Here is a 19,292-nt window from a genome sequence, read left to right as displayed (position 1 = left end):
CGGAAATCTTTGCAAGCAAGATGTCTGAAAAATCAGTGCTTACCTTCAAAAGAATTACACTAAGTTGCTGTGATATGGGTAAGTGGGAAAGGTGGGAAAATGGCGCCGGCGAGGCCCGCGGCGAGGAGCCGCGTCCAGGGTGTGGGGCCTCGTTGCGGAGAGGAGAGGTCGGACTCCGGAATGGGAATGGGAGGCGAAAGACGTGGCGGCCAAACTACTCTCAAGCCTTCGCGGGGAGCGTGCGCGAGGGACAAGGCTTTGCATTTCGGAGAAAACTGAAGATTCAGAAATACTACAGGAAATTGCAGTGGAAGGAAAAGAAGGGTCAAACGTCCCACGAATCCCAGTTCACAGATCACTACCCAGATCATCTGAAGCATCTCTATCTAGCTGAAGAAGAAAGGCTCAGGAAGCAACAAAGAAGAGCTGGCCAGCATTTGCCAGAATCAGCAACTGACCAGCCTTTGCCTGAAGAACACTCTAACACTGATCAGACTTTGGTCAAGTACCAGTTTTGTGGTGTTCACCAGCTTCCACCAGAAGAACAAGATAGCCACAAAGTAAATTCTGTGACTATCCAAAGAAAAATAAAAAGAAAACTTCAAATCAGAAAGCAAAAGAAGAATATGAACAGATACAAGCTAAGCGTGCTGCTAAGAAACAAGAATTTGAGAGGAGAAAACAAGAGAGAGAAGAAGCCCAAAGACAGTACAAAAAGAAAAAAATGGAAATGTTCAAAATATTGAGCAAAAAGACTAAAAAGGGCCAACCAAACTTGAATTTACAAATGGAGTATCTTCTTCAAAAAATACAGGAAAAAAGTTAGGCATTAAAGGTTGAAGTAGTTCTATTGCCTCTTGGGCTCTTTTGTCCATATACTGGTACACCTCTAAGCAGTGGGCTTTATAGTTAGCAAAGCTGAATTATTTTGCAGATGTTTTTGTTCTTGTTAAATTTTCTGTATATGTACTACATAGTAGGACTTGCTTCTTATTTATTTACCTCTGAAGGGAGGGGGCTTAAAGAGCTTAAAATCCTTTAGTTTGGTAGATAAGCTGAAACTCAGAATACTTTTGTACTATCCATAAAATTTATATGAAATAAAATGTTTTTAAAATAAAAAAAAAAAGAAAACAGTCATAGAGAAAGCATAATATGTGGATTAAAATCTAGTATCTCAATTAATGTTTGTATATAAATATGCCATTTTATATATCAATAGACAATTACAATATTGAAATAAGTTAACTATGTAGCTGCCTAAATTTTCCATCTACCATTACATATGCAAGTTAGGAAGAAATCTTTTCAAAATAAACCTCTTATCATAAAAAATAGCAGAACGCAGACTGCTTCCTACACTAGGTTGCCTGGTGCTCAAGCAACTTTTATTGCATAGCATTGAATACAGAATGGAATAAATGTTAATTGTGGTTATTTCTATAATAAACAAATCTACCATGCTGCAAAAAGAGAAACAAGCTGAAATTAACTTTAATTTTTGAAATAAAACAAAGAATTGAAATCTTGATAAGTACTTCCAGGCAAATGCAGCATTAAATAAATCCTGCTACTCAAACATTTTTTAACCTGTTACTTAGTGAAAAAACAAAAACAATCGTAAAAACACAGATAGCATTCTACCTCTGTAATTTAAGTAAGATTGATCAGTCTTGAAGTTAAAAATGGAGCATCCTTTTTATTAGCTAGTAGATTAAATATCATTGATATTAAGGTGATGCAAGGGAAGAAACATGAAATAGGCCTACTCGAGTCATTATATTGAATGTGCATATGTGAAAACAGATCCATGTCACTTGAGGGTATAAGTGGGGTTGAGAAAGATGGAAAGGGTGGCACTGTACCTATAAACTGATTTTTTGAATTAAAAACCCTTTATGCAACTACTGTAACATAATAAATATAAATAAATATGTCTTTTTATTTAAAAAATATAAGAAATATACCTTTCCAACAGCTCAAGTGTTGTGGGTGATTGATGCATTATACACTCATCTGAGAGGGCTAGCAAGGTGTCTCTAAAGAGTATGAAGGACTGCTAGCTTGCTTTGTCTCACCTGATCTGAATAAAAGCCATATGCTGAGTTTTCACCTACCTCCAAGTATTCCAGCGAGCAGTTGGAATAGTGTTCCATCTCAAATCCTACAAATGTGTAATTCACGGTGTTGCCCTTCGTCGCTTGGATTGTCCAATTGCAGCGCTGATTCGGAGAATAGGGATTTGGGTAATTTATACTCTCCAAGATACCATAGGTTTGGTTGGCTATTACCACATTGTCACATACTAGAAAAATAAAACAAAATCATGGTGGTTAAGAGCCACTATTGTACCTGCAGTAATTATTCTAAGCTATATGTGAGATTGATATTTAAGCAAAATTTAGATTAAAAAAACCCACACACATTCTAATTCTTTTCCTTGTGTGTGTATGGGGGTGGGTGGTGCTGGGAGCTGATCTCTGACTTTATGCATGTTAAGCAGGTGCTCTATCATTGAGCTACATCCCTCAGTTGCAAATATGAAGTAATACTTAAATAAATTCAAACACTCATGGGTCATGAATGTTGAGCAGTCATTTCAAATAGCTGTTGCATTTCTTCTGAGTTGGTGGACAGCAGAATAGCTAGGTTCTACTACAGGAACTTGTTTGTTTAGAGATAGGTGTTAACAAATAAACTATGCTTCTGGTTCTTTAGCTCTGACATTTGGTTTCTTTCTGCAGTATGAAGATACACACTCCCATGTGAATGCGAAACATGGTTTTGTTGAACTGTCTGAAATTCATGACCAAGTCTAAATTTTTCCTTTAGTTAGTCAGCAGGAAGGGCCAAATAAAAGAAAGGGGGCATAAAGAATTTAAAGCATAAATTAAAATCTAAAATTATGAAAAACAGAACTCTTCAATCTACAGGTATTTTCTTGAGCTAGATTTTTTTTTTTTAACAAAACCATACTTCTATGTATGTCTTTTTGGAAGTAAAAGCTAAATCCAGCCAATTCTTACTTGAAAGAGGCATATACCCTTTCCCTGAGCCTTTTTCTTTAAAAAATCATATTGTCTTTATGACATGAAATAAAAGGAAGTGAAGAAATGAAAAGTATATCTACTGAGTTGTCTCAACAATGTGGGTTATAGGTACACTTCTATTTATGTTTTCTGAAAGGTGCCTTTCAGAAGACTTTATATGGTTTGCACTGGCTGTTCTTCAAAATTTTCCTTTGGTAGAGCAGATATAATACCCAAAGTGTTTCTCTTTGAAAATATTTAGCTCAGTTTTGTCTGCATAAAATTTCCAGGAGTGATTTTTTGTTTTAGATGCGAGATGTGAGAGATGATACATACTTATTAGGCAGACAGGTATACATCATAAACTTCAGTGACTACAGCAAATCAGAAACAGAGCTGTTCTCAGCCCTGACAAGTTACATTATTTACAATCTCCCATTTTAAATGACAAATATTATAGAAAATATAACTAGTTCGTTCTGAGTTTACCTTCAAGAAACTATGTTCAGTATTAATTTATTAGTGTTCTCAATATATGAGAAAAATTATTACAGGAATAACTAAGTAGAGACATTGGCCAGGAGAGGATGGCTCTCACCTGAAATCTTAGCTACTCAGGTGGCTGAGATCTGAGGGTTGTGGTTCCATACCAGCACAGGCAGGAAACATTTACCTCCAATCAGCCACCAAAATGGTAGAATTGTAGCTGTGGCTCAAATGGTTGAGTTCTAAGCCTTCAGCAAAAACAAACAAACAAAAAAACCCCAACCACTTTGTAAAGTAGTATGGAGGTTCCTCAAAAGACTCCACATAAAGCTCGCCTATGACCCAGCAATCCCACTTTTGGGCATTTACCCAAACAATCACAAACAAGGTATACTAAAGCTACCAGGACAACTATGTTTATCACAGCATTATTTACCATAGCTAAGATATGGAACTAACCCAGAAGCTCCTGAGTAGATGAATGGATCAAGAAAATGTGCTATATATACACAATGGAATTCTATGCCTACATCAGAAAGAATGACATTGCCTCATTTGTTAGGAAATGGAAAGACTTGGAAAAAATATTAAGTGAAGTAAGTCAGGCCCAAAGAAACATAGGTCCCATGGTTTCCCTTATTTGCAATAACTAGTACATATCTAGGACAAGCAGAAAAGATCAAAAGCTATGTTCATATGATCATACAAGAAGATGTTAAGCAAAATGAACCCCAAGATAGGGACACAAGTGGGTTTTTTTTGTTGCTTGCTATTGTTTTTAATGTATTAATAACGTACTATGTGATTTTTTTCTTTCCTTTGTATGTTCTTCCCCTATGGTATAACCCCTGCTTTTACTGTATTGATTCTGGTGCCCTGCATTTTGTATATACATTTTTCTAATTTCAGGAGGGGAAGGGAAATAACAAAATGCTTAAATATGGGCACAGGTTGACCCATTGTAACAATTAGATGTATGAGACACTATGTTGAAAATGAACTTTACAACTTCGCGAGGATGGGGCAGTGGACTTGGGGAGGTGGGGAGGGAAGGAGGAAAACAAAGGATACTCAATAGGAAATGTACTCATTACATTACTCATGTAACTGTAACCCCACTGTACAGATTTTTACAATAAGAAACATATATACTTGTGTGTGTATATATATATACACACATACAAGTATATATGTTTCTTATTGTAAAAATCTGTGGTAGAGTGCTAGCCTTGAGCTGAAGAGCTGAGGGACAGTGCCCAGGCCCAGAGTTCAGGCCCCACGACGGGACCCAAAAAAAAAAGAAATTGTATTGTAACTAAGGAACAAAATAATGAAGCAACAAATTTAAAACATTATTCTTAATTTAATCAAACTGACATGTTGACTAGAGAATTAAAAAAATATATACATAGTCATAGTAACTTAAGAACAAAACTTTTACTAAGATTCATTATTCAAAAAAATCTTAATTTAGGGGGGCTGGGAAGGTGGCTCAGTGGTAGAGCTCTTGCCTTGCATGCATGAGGCCCTGGGTTCGATTCCTCAGCACCACATAAGCAAAAAGAAAAAAAGCCGGAAGTGGCACTGTGGCTCAAGTGGTAGAGTGCTAGCTGAAGATCTGAGAGACAGCGCCCAGGCCCAGAGTTCAGGCCCCACGACCGGACCCCCCCCCCCAAAAAAATCTTAATTTAGCCTAAAAAAAAAATCTTAATTTAGCCTAAAGGTGAATCTTCAAATTCATATATCACCCAGATTAAACACTAGTCCTCTTGTAATTAAGCTAAGGGACATTGTGCATGCAGAATATGACTTCATGGATTCCTATTTTAATATTAGACAATTGTGCCAAAATTATGGATACATTTAAGTTTACTGGGAGCAAGGTATTCCATTCTTCCAAAACGAAAGCATTTCTTGCATAACAGCTTCTTGTCATGAAAGGTCAGTAAAATTAACTCAAAAGAATGTCTAATTCCAGAGTTAGAAAAATAAGTTTTCAAGTTCATTTAATTGTATATCCTCATTATGGAAACTAAAAAAAAAGGAAGGAAAGCTACTGAGGGAAAAAAAGCAACTCCAGGTAATTTCTAATGGCCAGGCCATATACCTCAGGACTGTGGACATGTGGATATGTTATTCAATAAATTTTTAATACTATTGTGCTGCTTCTGGAGTAAGAAGATTTTCATGGGTTTCTTTCCACAGTTAAAAACATGCCCACTCCACACTTGACTCCCAGGTACCGTAGCTTCCTGTCATGTTTTATGAGGTACAATTTATTAGGTATGTTTTAAGGTAAATAACAAAACTTGATCAATGATTTATTGGGAGATCAGAATGTGTGATGCAAATTGGAAAACTCTTAGCCATTACTTGGATGAATTACAACTGTCTCACCTTAGGAAATACGCTTCTAAGTTTCTACCATTTGCCATGTTTTAATAACAGGAGGTTAAATTGAATACATACACATTTCTCCCTCAAACAAAATTAAATACGTTTGGTATCAGCAACTAAGATTTTGTTTTAACGGCTCAAACCAGTTCATTTCATCACAAGTCTAGGCGGTCCACTGAAGACACTAGACCACTGAATGAAGTACATACTTACTTTGTTTGAAATTGACCATGAAGCCACTTCCTTGCTGATCTTCATTAGTTCTCAGTTTCAGAAACAGGCTGTCCCCACTGGAGAGGATGGGGGCAGGCTTCTTATCCCCACAGAGCTGAGCTAGCAGTTGAAAGCTCGAACTTGGGCCATCATAAACCTTGAGTAAAACATACTCATGTCAGATGGTTGTGGCTGTAAAGGTGATCTAGAGGACTGTTAATGCAGAAGTGGGGATAGACAGGCATGTGCCATGAGAGAATTAAATACTTCTGAAAATTGCACTGAGATTAAACAGCAATGACAAGTATAAAATGGTGTGTGCCACAGAGTTGAAGTCTAATACCTATTCTGAGATGAGAACTTGTCTCTTGATTTTTTGATCCCATTTTTAATAGTTATGAAACTTTAGCCTATTTTGATTTCTATGACTTTAGTGGACCACAGGTGAGTTGCTGGTCCTATAAATAGTCCTATATGGTTGATACGGTTATCTCTAATGATGGTAGGGGTGACATTGGTCAAGATGCATAGTTCATAAAAATTGCTATATTGACTTGAAATCCCTTTGTATTACTACTTAAAGACAATTGAAAAAAATGTTTTATAAATATGTTTAAAAGTTAGTATCTCATCAGCTAAAAGGAGGATGTACAGAGATATAAATTCTCTGAACACTTAAAATACTGCTTATCAAAAGGAACTCCAGGACATAGAAGTGGAAACTTGTTTTTTTCTTTTTGTTATTGTTGGTGGTGGTGGTGATGGTGGTCTTTGGTTTTGCTTTTTGTTGTTGTTGTGTTTTAGGGAAGGAAAGAGGGAGCAAAGACATGGAGGGAGGAAGGTAAAAAAAATGCCAAGCATGCTATGCAGTATACACTATGTAGAAAATGAACTGCAAACCTTGTGGGCAGGGAAAGTAGGGAAAAACTGGGGCAAAGTGAAGGAAGGGTGACATTGCCCCCCAAAAGAAATGTACTTGCACAGTGCCCATTCTTCATGCCTGTTAGCTTCTCAAGAGGCTAAGATCTGAGGATCAAAGCTTGAAGCCAGCAGGAAAGTTAGTGTGAATCATATCTCCAATTCACCACCAGAAAGCCAGAAGTGGAGCTGTGGTTCAAAGTGGAAAAGCACTAACTTTGAGGGAATGACCTCAAGGACAACATCCAGACCCTGGGTTGAAGCTCCACAACCGACAAAAAAAAAAAGTACTTATGAAATGGTAATGCTTCTGTACAACATCAAAATAACAATTTAAGAAAAAATATGTAGATTATGATCATAAATTTTATAATCACTCAAGCTATTTTAATTGTTTCTTAGAGTTTATATTCTTTATATATATATATATATCTTTGCCAGTCCTGGGGCTTGAACTCAGGGCCTGGGCACTATCCCTGAGCTTCTTTTGCTCAAGGCTAGCATTCTACCCCTTGAGCCAGAGCTCCACCTCTGGCTTTTTCTGTTTATGTGGTGCTGAGGAACTGAACCGAGGGATTTATGCATGCTAAGCAAGCACTTTACCACTTAGCCACATTCCCAGCCTATTCAAAATATTTTAACATTAGCAGTTCCATTACCTAGGATGATTAGAATCCTGTCACTACCATTAAATTTATTTGGCATAACTTTTTTTTTTATTTCGTGTGCAGTTTTTATATGATGTCATGTTTGTGATGACAGGGATGGAGATGATAATCTGACATGTTGAATTGAAACCCCTCTGTACAACTACTTAAAGATTTAAATAAATAAATAGAATCTCATCTTTCCTGAATCTCAAAACAAAAGTAAAAACCTTTTCTGTGTTGGGTAAGATGGAAGTTGTGGATGACAGAATTGATACATACAGCCAGATAATCCAAAGAGCAGTTCGGATGATACTCCAAGTGGAACTCTGTAAAGTTTAGTTGAAAGGGGCTACCATGGCTGGCTTTTAACAACCAGTAGCACTCAGAGCTGTGGTAATACGGCATTGGGTAGTTGGGAGACGTGAACACGCCAGTGGAAGTGGTGAAGTTGCCTCCACAACCTATGGAAAAAAGAGGCGAATGACACATGTGATCTAAATAACTTATCTCTGCCCTTAAATCAAGCTGAAGGGCAAAATGTCTTCAGAGAGTAGCCTATTGCATAACTATGTACTGTGGCTTTTTTTCTAATTAAGATCATTGATCATCTTCATGAAATATGCCAGGGAACTAAGAATTTTGCCACTTCATTCTTCAAGATAGATGGCTGCTGTTAATTCAAAAATAGTTGTGAGCCAAGCATTGGTGGCTTATGCTACTCAGGAGTCTGAGACCTGAGGATTGCGGTTCAAAGCCAGCCTGGGCAGTAAAGTCCATGAGACTTTCCAAATAACCACAAGAAAACTGGAAGTGGCACTGTGGTTCAAGTGGTAGAGCACTATCCTTGAGCTGAAGAGCTCAGGGGCAGGGCCCAGGCCGAGAGTTCAAGCCCCATGACCAGCAACAACAAAAAGAATACTTGTGATATTGAAGGTGTAAGACCAAGATTAATGACTAAACACAGGTGGGAAAAGAAGGCAACTCAACAAACTTATCTTGGCTCTTTACCTGTTGCCGATGCATCCCAGGAAGCTGAGAATCCAGAACTTGAGATTGCTTGGTCACTCTTAAATTTTAACCATAGTTGGTTACTGTGAGACAAGATTGTTGGAGGGAGCACTGAACCACAGAACGTTCCCAGGATTGGGGAATTTTCATATCCTCCATCTCTGCGGCAGAACACAGAAAAGAGCACATATTAGATTACTGACATACATTCAGACTACAGGGTTGCAATGACCAGTTTAACAGGTCACACAGACTTTTGTCAAAATTACTTTAAAAAAAATGACAATTTCAGGTGCTTAACCTGTATGCTTCATTACAGAATATTTGATGAAAATAAAGAATGCCATCCTGGCATGGCATCTTCTGTCATCGCTGTCAAGTTGAAAGAATGTGTTCAGTCCTCACCTTCCCACAGCAAATACTTCAAAGAGTATAGAATACACAAACTGGGGCTGGGAAGGTGGCTCAGTGGTAGAGTGCTTGCCTTGCATGCATGAGGCCCTGGGTTTGATTCCTCAGCACCACATAAGAAAAAAGCTGGAAGTGGCACTGTGACTCAAGTGGTAGAGCGCTAGCCTTGAGCTGAAGAGCTGAGGGACAGCGCCCAGGCCCAGAGTTCAGGCCCCACAACCGGACCAAAAAAATATATATATAGAATACACAAACTATAATTTTCAACAGCATAAACAAATATTCCCTGATATTATTGAGAAATTATTAAATGCATCTAACTTTGGAAAATTTCACAACTTAACGCACTATACTTGGCATATTTAATAAAACCCTGGAAATAATTCTTTCCCTAAGAACTTTTGGAGTCTTAAGCATAGCATAAAAGGAATTCTACATTCAACATTAAATCCCAGTGATTTAATTAAATAAAATTTAATTAAATTAAATACTTACAAAATGCAACATAAACCAACCATCACCTGTGTCAAACCTCACAAAATTCTCTTTGTAAGAAATGGTAGAGAATATATAACAGAGATTTGGGAAATTATGTCATTTTAGCATAATATGGTTTTACTATAATTTATTATTTTAATATCTTCATATCAGACAATAAAATTTATTAAAAAATATTATAAGGTCCCATGTGTAAAATGCTCAAAATGAATTAATAGTGAAAGCCGGGAACCGGTGGCTCACTCCTGTAATCCTAACTATATATGAGGCTGAGATCTGAGGATCGTGGTTCAAAAACAGCCCGGGCAGGAACATCTATGATACTCTATCTTCAATTAACCACCAGAAAACTGGAAGCAGTGCTGTGGATCAAGAGGTAGAGAACTAGCCTTGAGCTGAAAAGCTCAGGGACAGTGTCTAGGCCCCAGAGTTCAAGCTCCAGGACAGACTGAAAAAAAAATTAATAGCAAGACTTACAAAAATGGTATGTGGTATTTGTTTTTCATTGTTATTCTGCATAATAAATGAAGATGTCAAAATGTGCTAATACATCTTCACTGCTTAGGTACTGTTTAGAATGTTTAAAAGAATTATAAATGAAATAAATGAAGGTTCTTACCTGATTTCCAGAAAATCCATACAGGTTCTGAAAATGCCTTCCTCCAAAGAGAAGTCAGTAAAGTGCAATGCAATCTGCTGGTTGATTCCCACTGTGATCCTATAAGTGCACTCCCAATCACTGGGATAATTATTGGGGTAATTAGGGGAAGTGAGTATCCCACTGTTACTTGTAAAGACATATGAGCATGCTGTGAAAAGAAACAGAGCATGAGACAAAATTGAAGACATTATGCTCTGCTTATACAATCCATGCAGTCAAATACACTTCTTTAACTTGTGCCAATGCACTTGATTTCCAATAGGTATTTCTGCAATGCCCCCAAAATGACTTCATTTTGAAGGAGAGTTTTTGAAATCTCAAAGGCAAGATAATCAGAAAGCCTCAGTTGTGTGGTATTAAGATTTACATACCATGATTTTGGTGTTGGAAATGAGAAAATACTTCTTGCCCATATAAACTATTGTAAATATTAAAAATTAGATTCAATTGCAAAAGTTTTAGAAGAATCTTGAAAATACAGTTCTGCCCTTTTATAATCTTTTTTTTTTTTTGTCGGTTGTGGGGCTTGAACTCTGGGCTGGGGCACTTTCCCCGTGCTCTTCAGCTCAAGGAGTGCTCTACCACTTGAGCCACAGCACCACTTCCAGTTTTCTAGTGGTTTATTGGAGATAAGAGTCTCACGGAGTTTCCTGCCTGGGCTGGCTTTGAACTGTGATCCTCAGATCTCAGCCTCCTGGGAATCTTCTTTCAAAATGTTTTCTTTTTCTCCAAGGTATGTATTTATAATTAATAACAACGTGGGTACCAAAGCAAGATGTTGAAGGATAATAAGACAGGGTTGGTGATCAGAGCTCATGTAATACTAACAAGCTATGCAAACATGGGTAAGTGACTCCGACTCCCTTATTTGTAAAATAAAGATGCTAATCTGCCTTGAGATGACTTTTGTAGTCATTGCCATATAATTTGCACCATAGTTTTGACTTTTCTGATGCGTAATATGTAAAAACATGAAATAAAACATTATGTAACCTCCAGCCTTTAAAACAGCGCAACACCAAGGGCCCTCCTGTGGGAAGACCTCCAGCCCTAGTCATAACTCACTTAAATCATACCAGACATCATTTGTTGAGGACATGAACTCTCTTGCTTGGCCTGCTTCAATGCTATGGTACAGTATTTTCACTTTAATAAACTTATGCTTCTCTCATTAAAAAGTAATAAATAAGCCGGAGGCTGGTGGCTCACACCTGTAATCCTAGCTACTCAGGATGCTGAGATCTGAGGATCACAGTTCAAAGCCGGCCCAAGCAGGAAAAGTCCATGAAGCTCTTATTTCCAATTAAACACTAGAAAACCAGAAGTGGTGCTGTGGCTCAAATGGTACATTACACATCTGGAGCTGTAGAGATCAGGGACAGAGCCCAGACTGAGAGTTCAAGCCCCATGACTGACCAAAAAAGTAAGTAAATAAAAGAAAAATGACTGCTGCCTTTAATTATAGATGTGAGAGTTGCAGACAATTTAATCGAAGTGTTTGCCTCATACTATATGCTCAATAAATGGTAGCAATCATCATTATACTTCAAAATAGACTAGAATGAACTGTGAGAGATAAGTTAACGTATAAAATTTTGTTAGGGTACTTTCACAGCATTTTTGTCCTAAATAAATACAACCGTTCTAGTATAATAATTTTTAACTTTACTTCATTCAGTCCTTCAGATTCTGTGTCTAGAAGCCAATAATCAACTCATTCAATTGCCTATGCCTTCCAAATCAGAGCTATTTTACAAAGAAAGTCTACTTTTAATGCATCTTAATATATCTTAAATTGCATTCAGTGATAACCTAAATATAGGGTCCAGGAATATACAGAAGTTCCTAACAGAAAGATTTGGGGAGAGTAAGCTATTATATATTTTTTGAAACTGGAATAAAATGAGGATGTGTAGGCCTGCAGTTTTCCTTAGTGGCTACTACATGATTATCTCCAAGAGCAAAGAAGGAGTCTCCACTGGTCTTGGTAACACAGAGACATGCAAAACACTGTAGGTTCTATTACCTTTGTAAGTCCTCAGCGCAATGAAGACTCACACCAAATATTTGGTTTAACTCTCATTTGAAGAGTTAAAACTTTACTGCAGGGATCTAGAGTAATATTTAATCCCAACGTTACATTTTATTCATAAAGTATGCTTTTCTATAGAATAGCCAGATTTTCCCACAATGAAATAGAAGGCAGAATGAGAGAGAAGGAAAAAGTTGGTGAGACTGAGAGTAAAGGAGAAAGGGAGAAGACTATTTCAGAACCAATAATGAGTATCAGGAGGATAGAATTTCATGGATCAAACAGACACTAGATGAATCCTAAGAATCAGTGTCCACATGCAGATGGTTCGCAGCTTTAGCCAGTTAAACAAATCTCCAAGCCATCTTCCCAGTGGGGAAGACAAAGTTCTATTACATCTAACTGATATACCCACCCACTGGTCTGCAGGACAATGTGACTGTTATCATCTGGTTCCTACCAAAGGGAGGCTGACTAAAGCAGTCATAATGAGTCATTCCCTTGTGCCTTGCCCATAGCAAGTGGGTATTCTGCCACAGTTGGTAAGCTTGCTCATATCTACTGAAAGAAACGGATCTGCACCGCAAGCTTCTTTTCTGTTGCTGGCATGAAAGTCAGCTACGGTCCCCAGTATGTCCACATGATCTTCACACTTGCCCACCTTGTCTGAAATGGTTGGCCTAACATACTCCCTTCTTCATCCCACACATTCTGTGTCTAATTAATTCTTCCCTGTCAATTCAGGCCCAGTCCAAATAACACATCTATGAAAACTTGCCCATTCCAGTCAAGCAGAATTAATTCCTTTTCCCTCAAAAACTTTTTATGGAAAAAAAAGAAACTGAGCACCAAATATATTTCCATAATTGTTTTTATAGGAGAATATTTCTCCCATTAAGTGATATGAAACGAATAATGCCTTATTAGCCAAGATTGGCCACGTTATTGACCACAATACCTGGCCAAGACAGAGTCCCAAAGATATTTGCTAAAATTAGATAATGTGTTAAAAACTGAGGGTGGATAGGGCTGGGAAGGTGGCTAGTGGTAGAGTGCTTGCCTTGCATTCATGAGGCCCTGGGTTCGATTCCCCAGCACCACATAAGCAAAAAGAGAAAAAGCCAGAAGTGGTGCTGTGGCTCAAGTGGTAGAGTGCTAGCCTTGAGCTGAAGAGCTGAGGGACAGCGCCCAGGCCCAGAGTTCAGGCCCACGACTGGACCCAAAAACAAAAAAACAAAAAACTGAGGGTGGTGATAAATGTATCTATGTGTTCCTTCCTCTCTTTGTACCCCACTTAATGCTTCAATTTGGAGCTACCTTTATCCTCATCCTGTAACCTACTCTTCTATTTCCCATTTATTTCCTCTCTTTTTCTCCTTTCAGTCCTGTTCACTAGATTGGTTGGAGTTCTTCAAGATGCTATAATAGTAATCAAGTCTTAATTACAGATTTTATTTCTAGCTGTGATAAGAAACTGATGCTGAATTAGCCCCTCTTGTTAGCAACTATGAAACTGGACAAAAATATGGAACAAAAGGGAAGTATAAAACTGTCCCCTTGACAGGTGGGACTCCTGATTTTCTTGGCGTTTGATGCCAGCTAAAGTTCCTGATCTGAGCAAGATGGCAGCTAAAGTCTAAGCTGTAAATGACAGTGATAGGGTGCTGAGGAAGCGGAGATCAGAGCTGAGTGCTGCTAAAATATCTGGGACATATAAAGAGGAGAGCTAGCTGTCTGGTGAGGGCTCCCCATGGGTTCTTGACTGAGCATGAGTTGGGTATACAGAAAATGAGACTTGGGTGAACATTCAAGAGAGTAGATGCTACTCAATTAGAGGCATAAACAATACGTAGTAGTCAAAACAATTGCAGGAGACTGTATAGATTTCTCTACCAACCACAACAGAGATCTCTTATTTCCATCCCAGGTATCCAATTGAAACAAGACTAGACTTCATAAACTGAAAACCACAGCCACACCTTCTCTAAATGCTTCTCTACCAAAAATAAAGCAACTGTATGTCTGAGCAAGACCTAGAGAGATGATTAGGACTGGGCAGTTGAGAGGTAGCAAGTTAGAAAGTCATAGGAATTCTCTAGGTATTTCCACAAATGCACTTTAATAAAAAAGGACCCCATACAAATACAAGGCAATTAGTCAGATACTAACCAGATAAGAAGATCCAAGTCAGAAGCCAATGGCTTGTGCATGTAATCCTAGGTACTAAGGAGGCTGAGATCTGAGGATAGTAGTTCAAAGCCAGCCTGGGCATGAAAGTCTGTGAGACTCTTATCTACAATTAAACACTCAAAACTCAGAAGTGGCTCTGTAGCTCAAAGTGATAGAGCACTAGTCTTGAGCTGAAGAGTTCAGGGACAGCACTCAGGCCCAGAGTTCAAGTCCCATTGACCAATAAGAAGGAAAAGAGAAGAGAAGAGAAGAGAAGGGAAAAGGAGAGAAGAGGAGAGGAGATGAGAGGAGAGGGGAGGGGAGGGGAGGGGAGGGGAGGGGAGGGGAAGGGAAGGGAGAGGAAGGGAGGGGAGGGGAGAGGAGAGGAGAGGAGAGGGTAAGAGAAGGGAAGGAAGGAAGGAAGGAAGGAAGGAAGGAAGGAAGGAAGGAAGGAAGGAAGGAAGGAAGGAAGGAAGGAAGGAAGGAAGGAAAATCCAGTGCCTACATGTCATTTACAAGGTCTAGTGTAAAACTCAGAAACTACTGTTAATACTTAAAAATGGAGTACTGTGAACCCAACATTCAATGAAATCATAAAGGAAAATGTGGTCACATAATTCAGGTAGCCTAGATATTGAATTTAAAGACAAAAGAGCTTGAAAGCAAACATCAGAGAAATTATATTAAGTGAAGTAACCCAGACCCACAGAGACATAGGTCCCATGGTTTCTCTTACTTGCAATAACTAGTATATGTCTAAGACAAGCAGAAAAGGTCAAAAGCTATGTACATATGATCATATAAGTTGATGTTAAGCAAAGTGAACCCCAAGATAGGGACACAAGTGGTTTTTTTTCTTGCTATTGTTTTTAACGTATTTATAATGTACTATGTGATTTGTTTGTTTCTTTGGTATGTTCCTCCCCCACAGTATAACCCCTGTTTTCACTGTATTTGATTCTGGTGCCCTGCATCTTGTATATACATTTTTATAATTTGGGGAAGGGAAGGGAAAGAACAAAATGCTCAAATAAGGATACAGGTTGACCCACTGTAACAATGAGATATACAGGACACTACTGTTGAAAATGAATGTTACAACTTTGGGTGGGAGGGGGAGAGGAGGGTGCAAGGGTGGGAGGTGGGGAGGTGAGGAGCTGCGGAGGTGGGAGGGAAGGGATGGTAGGGGAAAAACAAAGGAGGGGGTAACAATGCTCCATAGGAAATGGACTCATTACCTTACTCATGTACCTGTAACCCCTCTATACAGTATCTTTACAATAAAAAACATTAATTTTTTTTTAAAATAAAGCCAACATCAGGCAGATGTTCCAAGAATTAAACAAGTCTTAATGAGTAAACAGAATATTAGTAGAACAAAAATGAAAATTACTAAAAATAAGAGCAATATGGAAATTCTATAACTTAAATGTATACTAACTGAAATAAAACTCATAGGTTGATTGTGAGGTTGGACTCTGAAGTAAAAGAGATCTGAAAAAGTAAAGATGTTTGTATAGAAATTGTTTATGCTGATTTACCCAAGAGGAAAGAATTACATAAAATGCACAGTGAGAATCCTGGAATGGAGCAACAATAGGTTAACCCACCTATGGTTAATGACCAAGAAAAAGAGACTGTAGAAACAGGTCAAAGGAAGTGAGGGCAAGAGGATGATATATGAGCTATGTTTCTTCAAAATTTGACTGAGTATATTTACTTAGGCACAATGAGTTGAGTCAATTCTAATTCAGACAAGTCACATGGGTTCAACTGTCAAACTAGCTGAACTAATAAAGTATTAGACAAACTAATAAAATACTAGTTACAAAACTATTTTCTAATAAAAACAAGGAATAATAAATTAATGACAACAGAAAAACACTCATTACATACAAAGAAACCAAGTTATGAATGACAGCTGCCTTCTAATCAGAAACCATAGTGGCAAGGAAAAAAACTGAATGCACATTTTATTTAAAAATTTAAATATCTAGCCAAAAGGTTGTGAGAATAAAGTTTTAGACAGACAGAATCTCAGAGACCTCATCCATTGAAGGTCTGTATTATGTGAAATTCTAACAACATCCATACAGGTAAAAGGGAAATGATTTTAAGTAGAAATTTATATCTGCAAGAAGGAATAAAGGACACTAAAAACAATAAGTAACTGAGTAAACATAGAGAATAGGTTTTCTTTAAAAAAAATTTAGTAATTTAAAGCAAAATTAGTATCATGACATACAGTTTATAATATACAAAGGGAATGATGTTATTGAAGTAGCACCGACAAGTGTCAGGTAGATAGATAGTTTGCAATGATTGCATTCATATAGTGTGAGTGGCAGGTATGAATTCAAGGGGTAAGGTATAAGCAGTTGCATGCGAACACAATGCAGAACTACCGGTAAGTTATAGATGAATCTTTTTTGAAGGAAACAAGCAAAATATTAAAAGGCCAATGAAGGAATAGGAAACTAGTAATAGAAAGTGAGACAAACACACCCTACAAACGGTAATCTAACAAACTGAAATGGCTGAAATAAAATCAGCTGGACAATGTGGCTCATGTCTGTAATCCTAGCTACTCAGGAGGCTGAGATCTGATTGCAGTTCAAAGAGAGCTCAAGCAGGAAGGTGTGTTAGACTCTTATCTCCAATTAACTACCAAAAAGCCAGAAATGGTACAATGACTCACAGTGGTAGAGCACTAGCCATAAGCACAAAAGTTCAGAGACAGCACCCAGGCCCTCAGTTCAAGGCCAGAACAAGCATAAACAGAAAAAAAAAAAAAAAAAATCAAAGTGGAGCCAATTTGTCAGATCAAACTAATTCTTGAAAGGTTAGGAATTTCTCTTTTGGCCAGGTATGATGGTCCACATCATTAAATCTAGCAACTACTTGATGATAATAAAAATAAATAACACTAAATTAAAAAGAAAGTTTTAGAACAAAGTAATAACAGACACATAAGAATATTGCATAAAATGATTAACTGTATTTTCAAAAACAAATAATAAAGATAGCACTCAGTAAGTTGAGTTGGGAAGATCTCGTGTAAGGCCAGACTGGGTGAATCAATTAGTGAGATTCAAAAATCAAAACAACAACATCAAAAGAAATTATTTTATCTAATACCGATGCATGTAAAATGTTCACTATTTTTCCTGTGATAGAATAAATGACTCTTTCTGAAACTGAAATTAATACTGGAAAATAGTATTGTTAAGTTTCCACTGGTGCTCTCTAACAAAGCACAAATAAATAAATTTGGATGTGTTCTACAAGAGAATATGCCTTGTTAGGATGCATATCACATCAATATAAGATGCACACATAAAAATGTTTATTTTTGTTTTATCTTGACAAAGAAAAAAATTTGTAACAGTAGCAGTTGGATTGCTATTCTGGTCTGGAAGCACTTACAAAGAGATGAAGATGAAAAGTACATTCCTTTATCATATGTGTCCCACTGAAATGGTAATGGAAAAGCCTATCTCTGAAGATCAAAGCCAACTGCTGGCAGAACTCGCCTATATTTTTTCCTGGCCAACCTTAAGTGAAAAAGGAAGAAAAAAAACCAGAGAGAGCATATGCAAATGTCCTTTGTGGACCATTACAAAAATCAGTAAAGTGGACTTTTCTAAAAATGATAATGTTTGTCTGCCTCAGTGTACATTTTCAAAGAAGTATTTGGACCAGAGCAATAAGCTCATGATCAAAGAAGCAAATCAGAAGCATAATAATAATCATAACTCTGTAATGATGTATCAATCCCACCAGCTCTGAGCCACAGGAACAAGATACATTTATTCAGGGGCTGGAGGAAGGCATTGTGTAAGATAAGAAGGTCCTAGATGTATGGTAATGGTTCATCTCTCTGCTTTGCCTCCTCAAATACATTATGTCATTGTTTAATCATATTAAAGTAAGGATCAGTCTGGACATCATCATAGCTTCTAAAGTACTTATGAGATTTGGTCTCTGATGAATCCATATGTTCTTAGATCATATAGATAAAATTAAAAAATAAACAGCCAAACCAATGAGCCATTCTCTAAACCAGACCAGAAGAAAAAAATCAAACAACAGGCTCAATTTCAGCCTTAGAAAAGAAGCAGCATACCAAACTACAACCTTACCATTATTCTAGATGACAATAGTTGTTGCCTTTTTTCTAATCTCATTGATTTGAATATCTGCTATAAAATAGTGCTTGGGTATCAGTAATGATATGTTAAATGTGGATACATCAGGATTCTTCACAGCTATAATGAAATTTTAATACCAAATGACTCCATTTATTTGCCTCCATTATTGAGACACATCCAGGAATGTGTCTATGAGGAATCTGAGACTCTGGAAATTGAATTCTGAAAAATCACTTAGTTGCAACATGACCAAGATAAAATATGCACCTATTCCCATCTTTGTAAATCCTGTGCTACTTAATATTCCTAGTGTCTCTATCAAACAAAAAGGCCCATTTAGTCATGAAGGCAAGTAAGAGACCAGCAATATTATGGCTAAGTATTCTAGTTGGTATTTTTATTCTAAGTGTAAGAGGCAACTTACAGTTGCTTTTGCTAGGCCTGTGAGTTAACTTCAACTCCTCAAACTCTGAATCTGTGTCCTTTGATTGGAACTATTCTCTGCTAGAGTAACTCTACAACTATTTTGGGCTCCATGAAAGAGAATATTCACCAACTAAAAAAAAAAAAGTTGCACCGGGCGCTGGTGGCTCACGCCTGTAATCCTAGCTACTCAGGAGGCTGAGATCTGAGGATCGCAGTTCAAAGCCAGCCCGGGCAGGAGAGACC

General features: G+C 37.5%; 2 protein-coding genes across 2 annotated transcripts in view; one reads left to right on the top strand and one right to left on the bottom strand.

Annotated features, from left to right (window-relative positions):
* Positions 1-19,292, bottom strand: part of Cubn (cubilin) — a 233,934-nt gene that overhangs the window by 157,480 nt on the left and 57,162 nt on the right. The window contains exons 23-27 of the mRNA XM_042685932.1: positions 10,230-10,419; positions 8,702-8,862; positions 7,973-8,154; positions 6,126-6,282; positions 2,118-2,305 (exon numbers count right to left, since the gene is read on the bottom strand). Of these exons, the coding sequence (XP_042541866.1) occupies positions 2,118-2,305; positions 6,126-6,282; positions 7,973-8,154; positions 8,702-8,862; positions 10,230-10,419 (878 nt within the window). The remainder of the gene's footprint in view (positions 1-2,117; positions 2,306-6,125; positions 6,283-7,972; positions 8,155-8,701; positions 8,863-10,229; positions 10,420-19,292) is intronic.
* On the top strand, positions 100-1,123 carry LOC122113047 (thyroid transcription factor 1-associated protein 26-like). Its single transcript, XM_042685933.1, is given in 3 exon segments — positions 100-160; positions 163-573; positions 576-1,123. Coding segments are annotated over 3 exon segments (723 nt in total). The 3' UTR covers positions 827-1,123.

This window comes from Dipodomys spectabilis, unplaced genomic scaffold (genome assembly GCF_019054845.1).
Source record: "Dipodomys spectabilis isolate Male_0828 unplaced genomic scaffold, ASM1905484v1 ptg000096l, whole genome shotgun sequence".
NCBI lineage: Eukaryota > Metazoa > Chordata > Mammalia > Rodentia > Heteromyidae > Dipodomys > Dipodomys spectabilis.
This window is presented reverse-complemented; position numbering and strand designations above follow the sequence as displayed.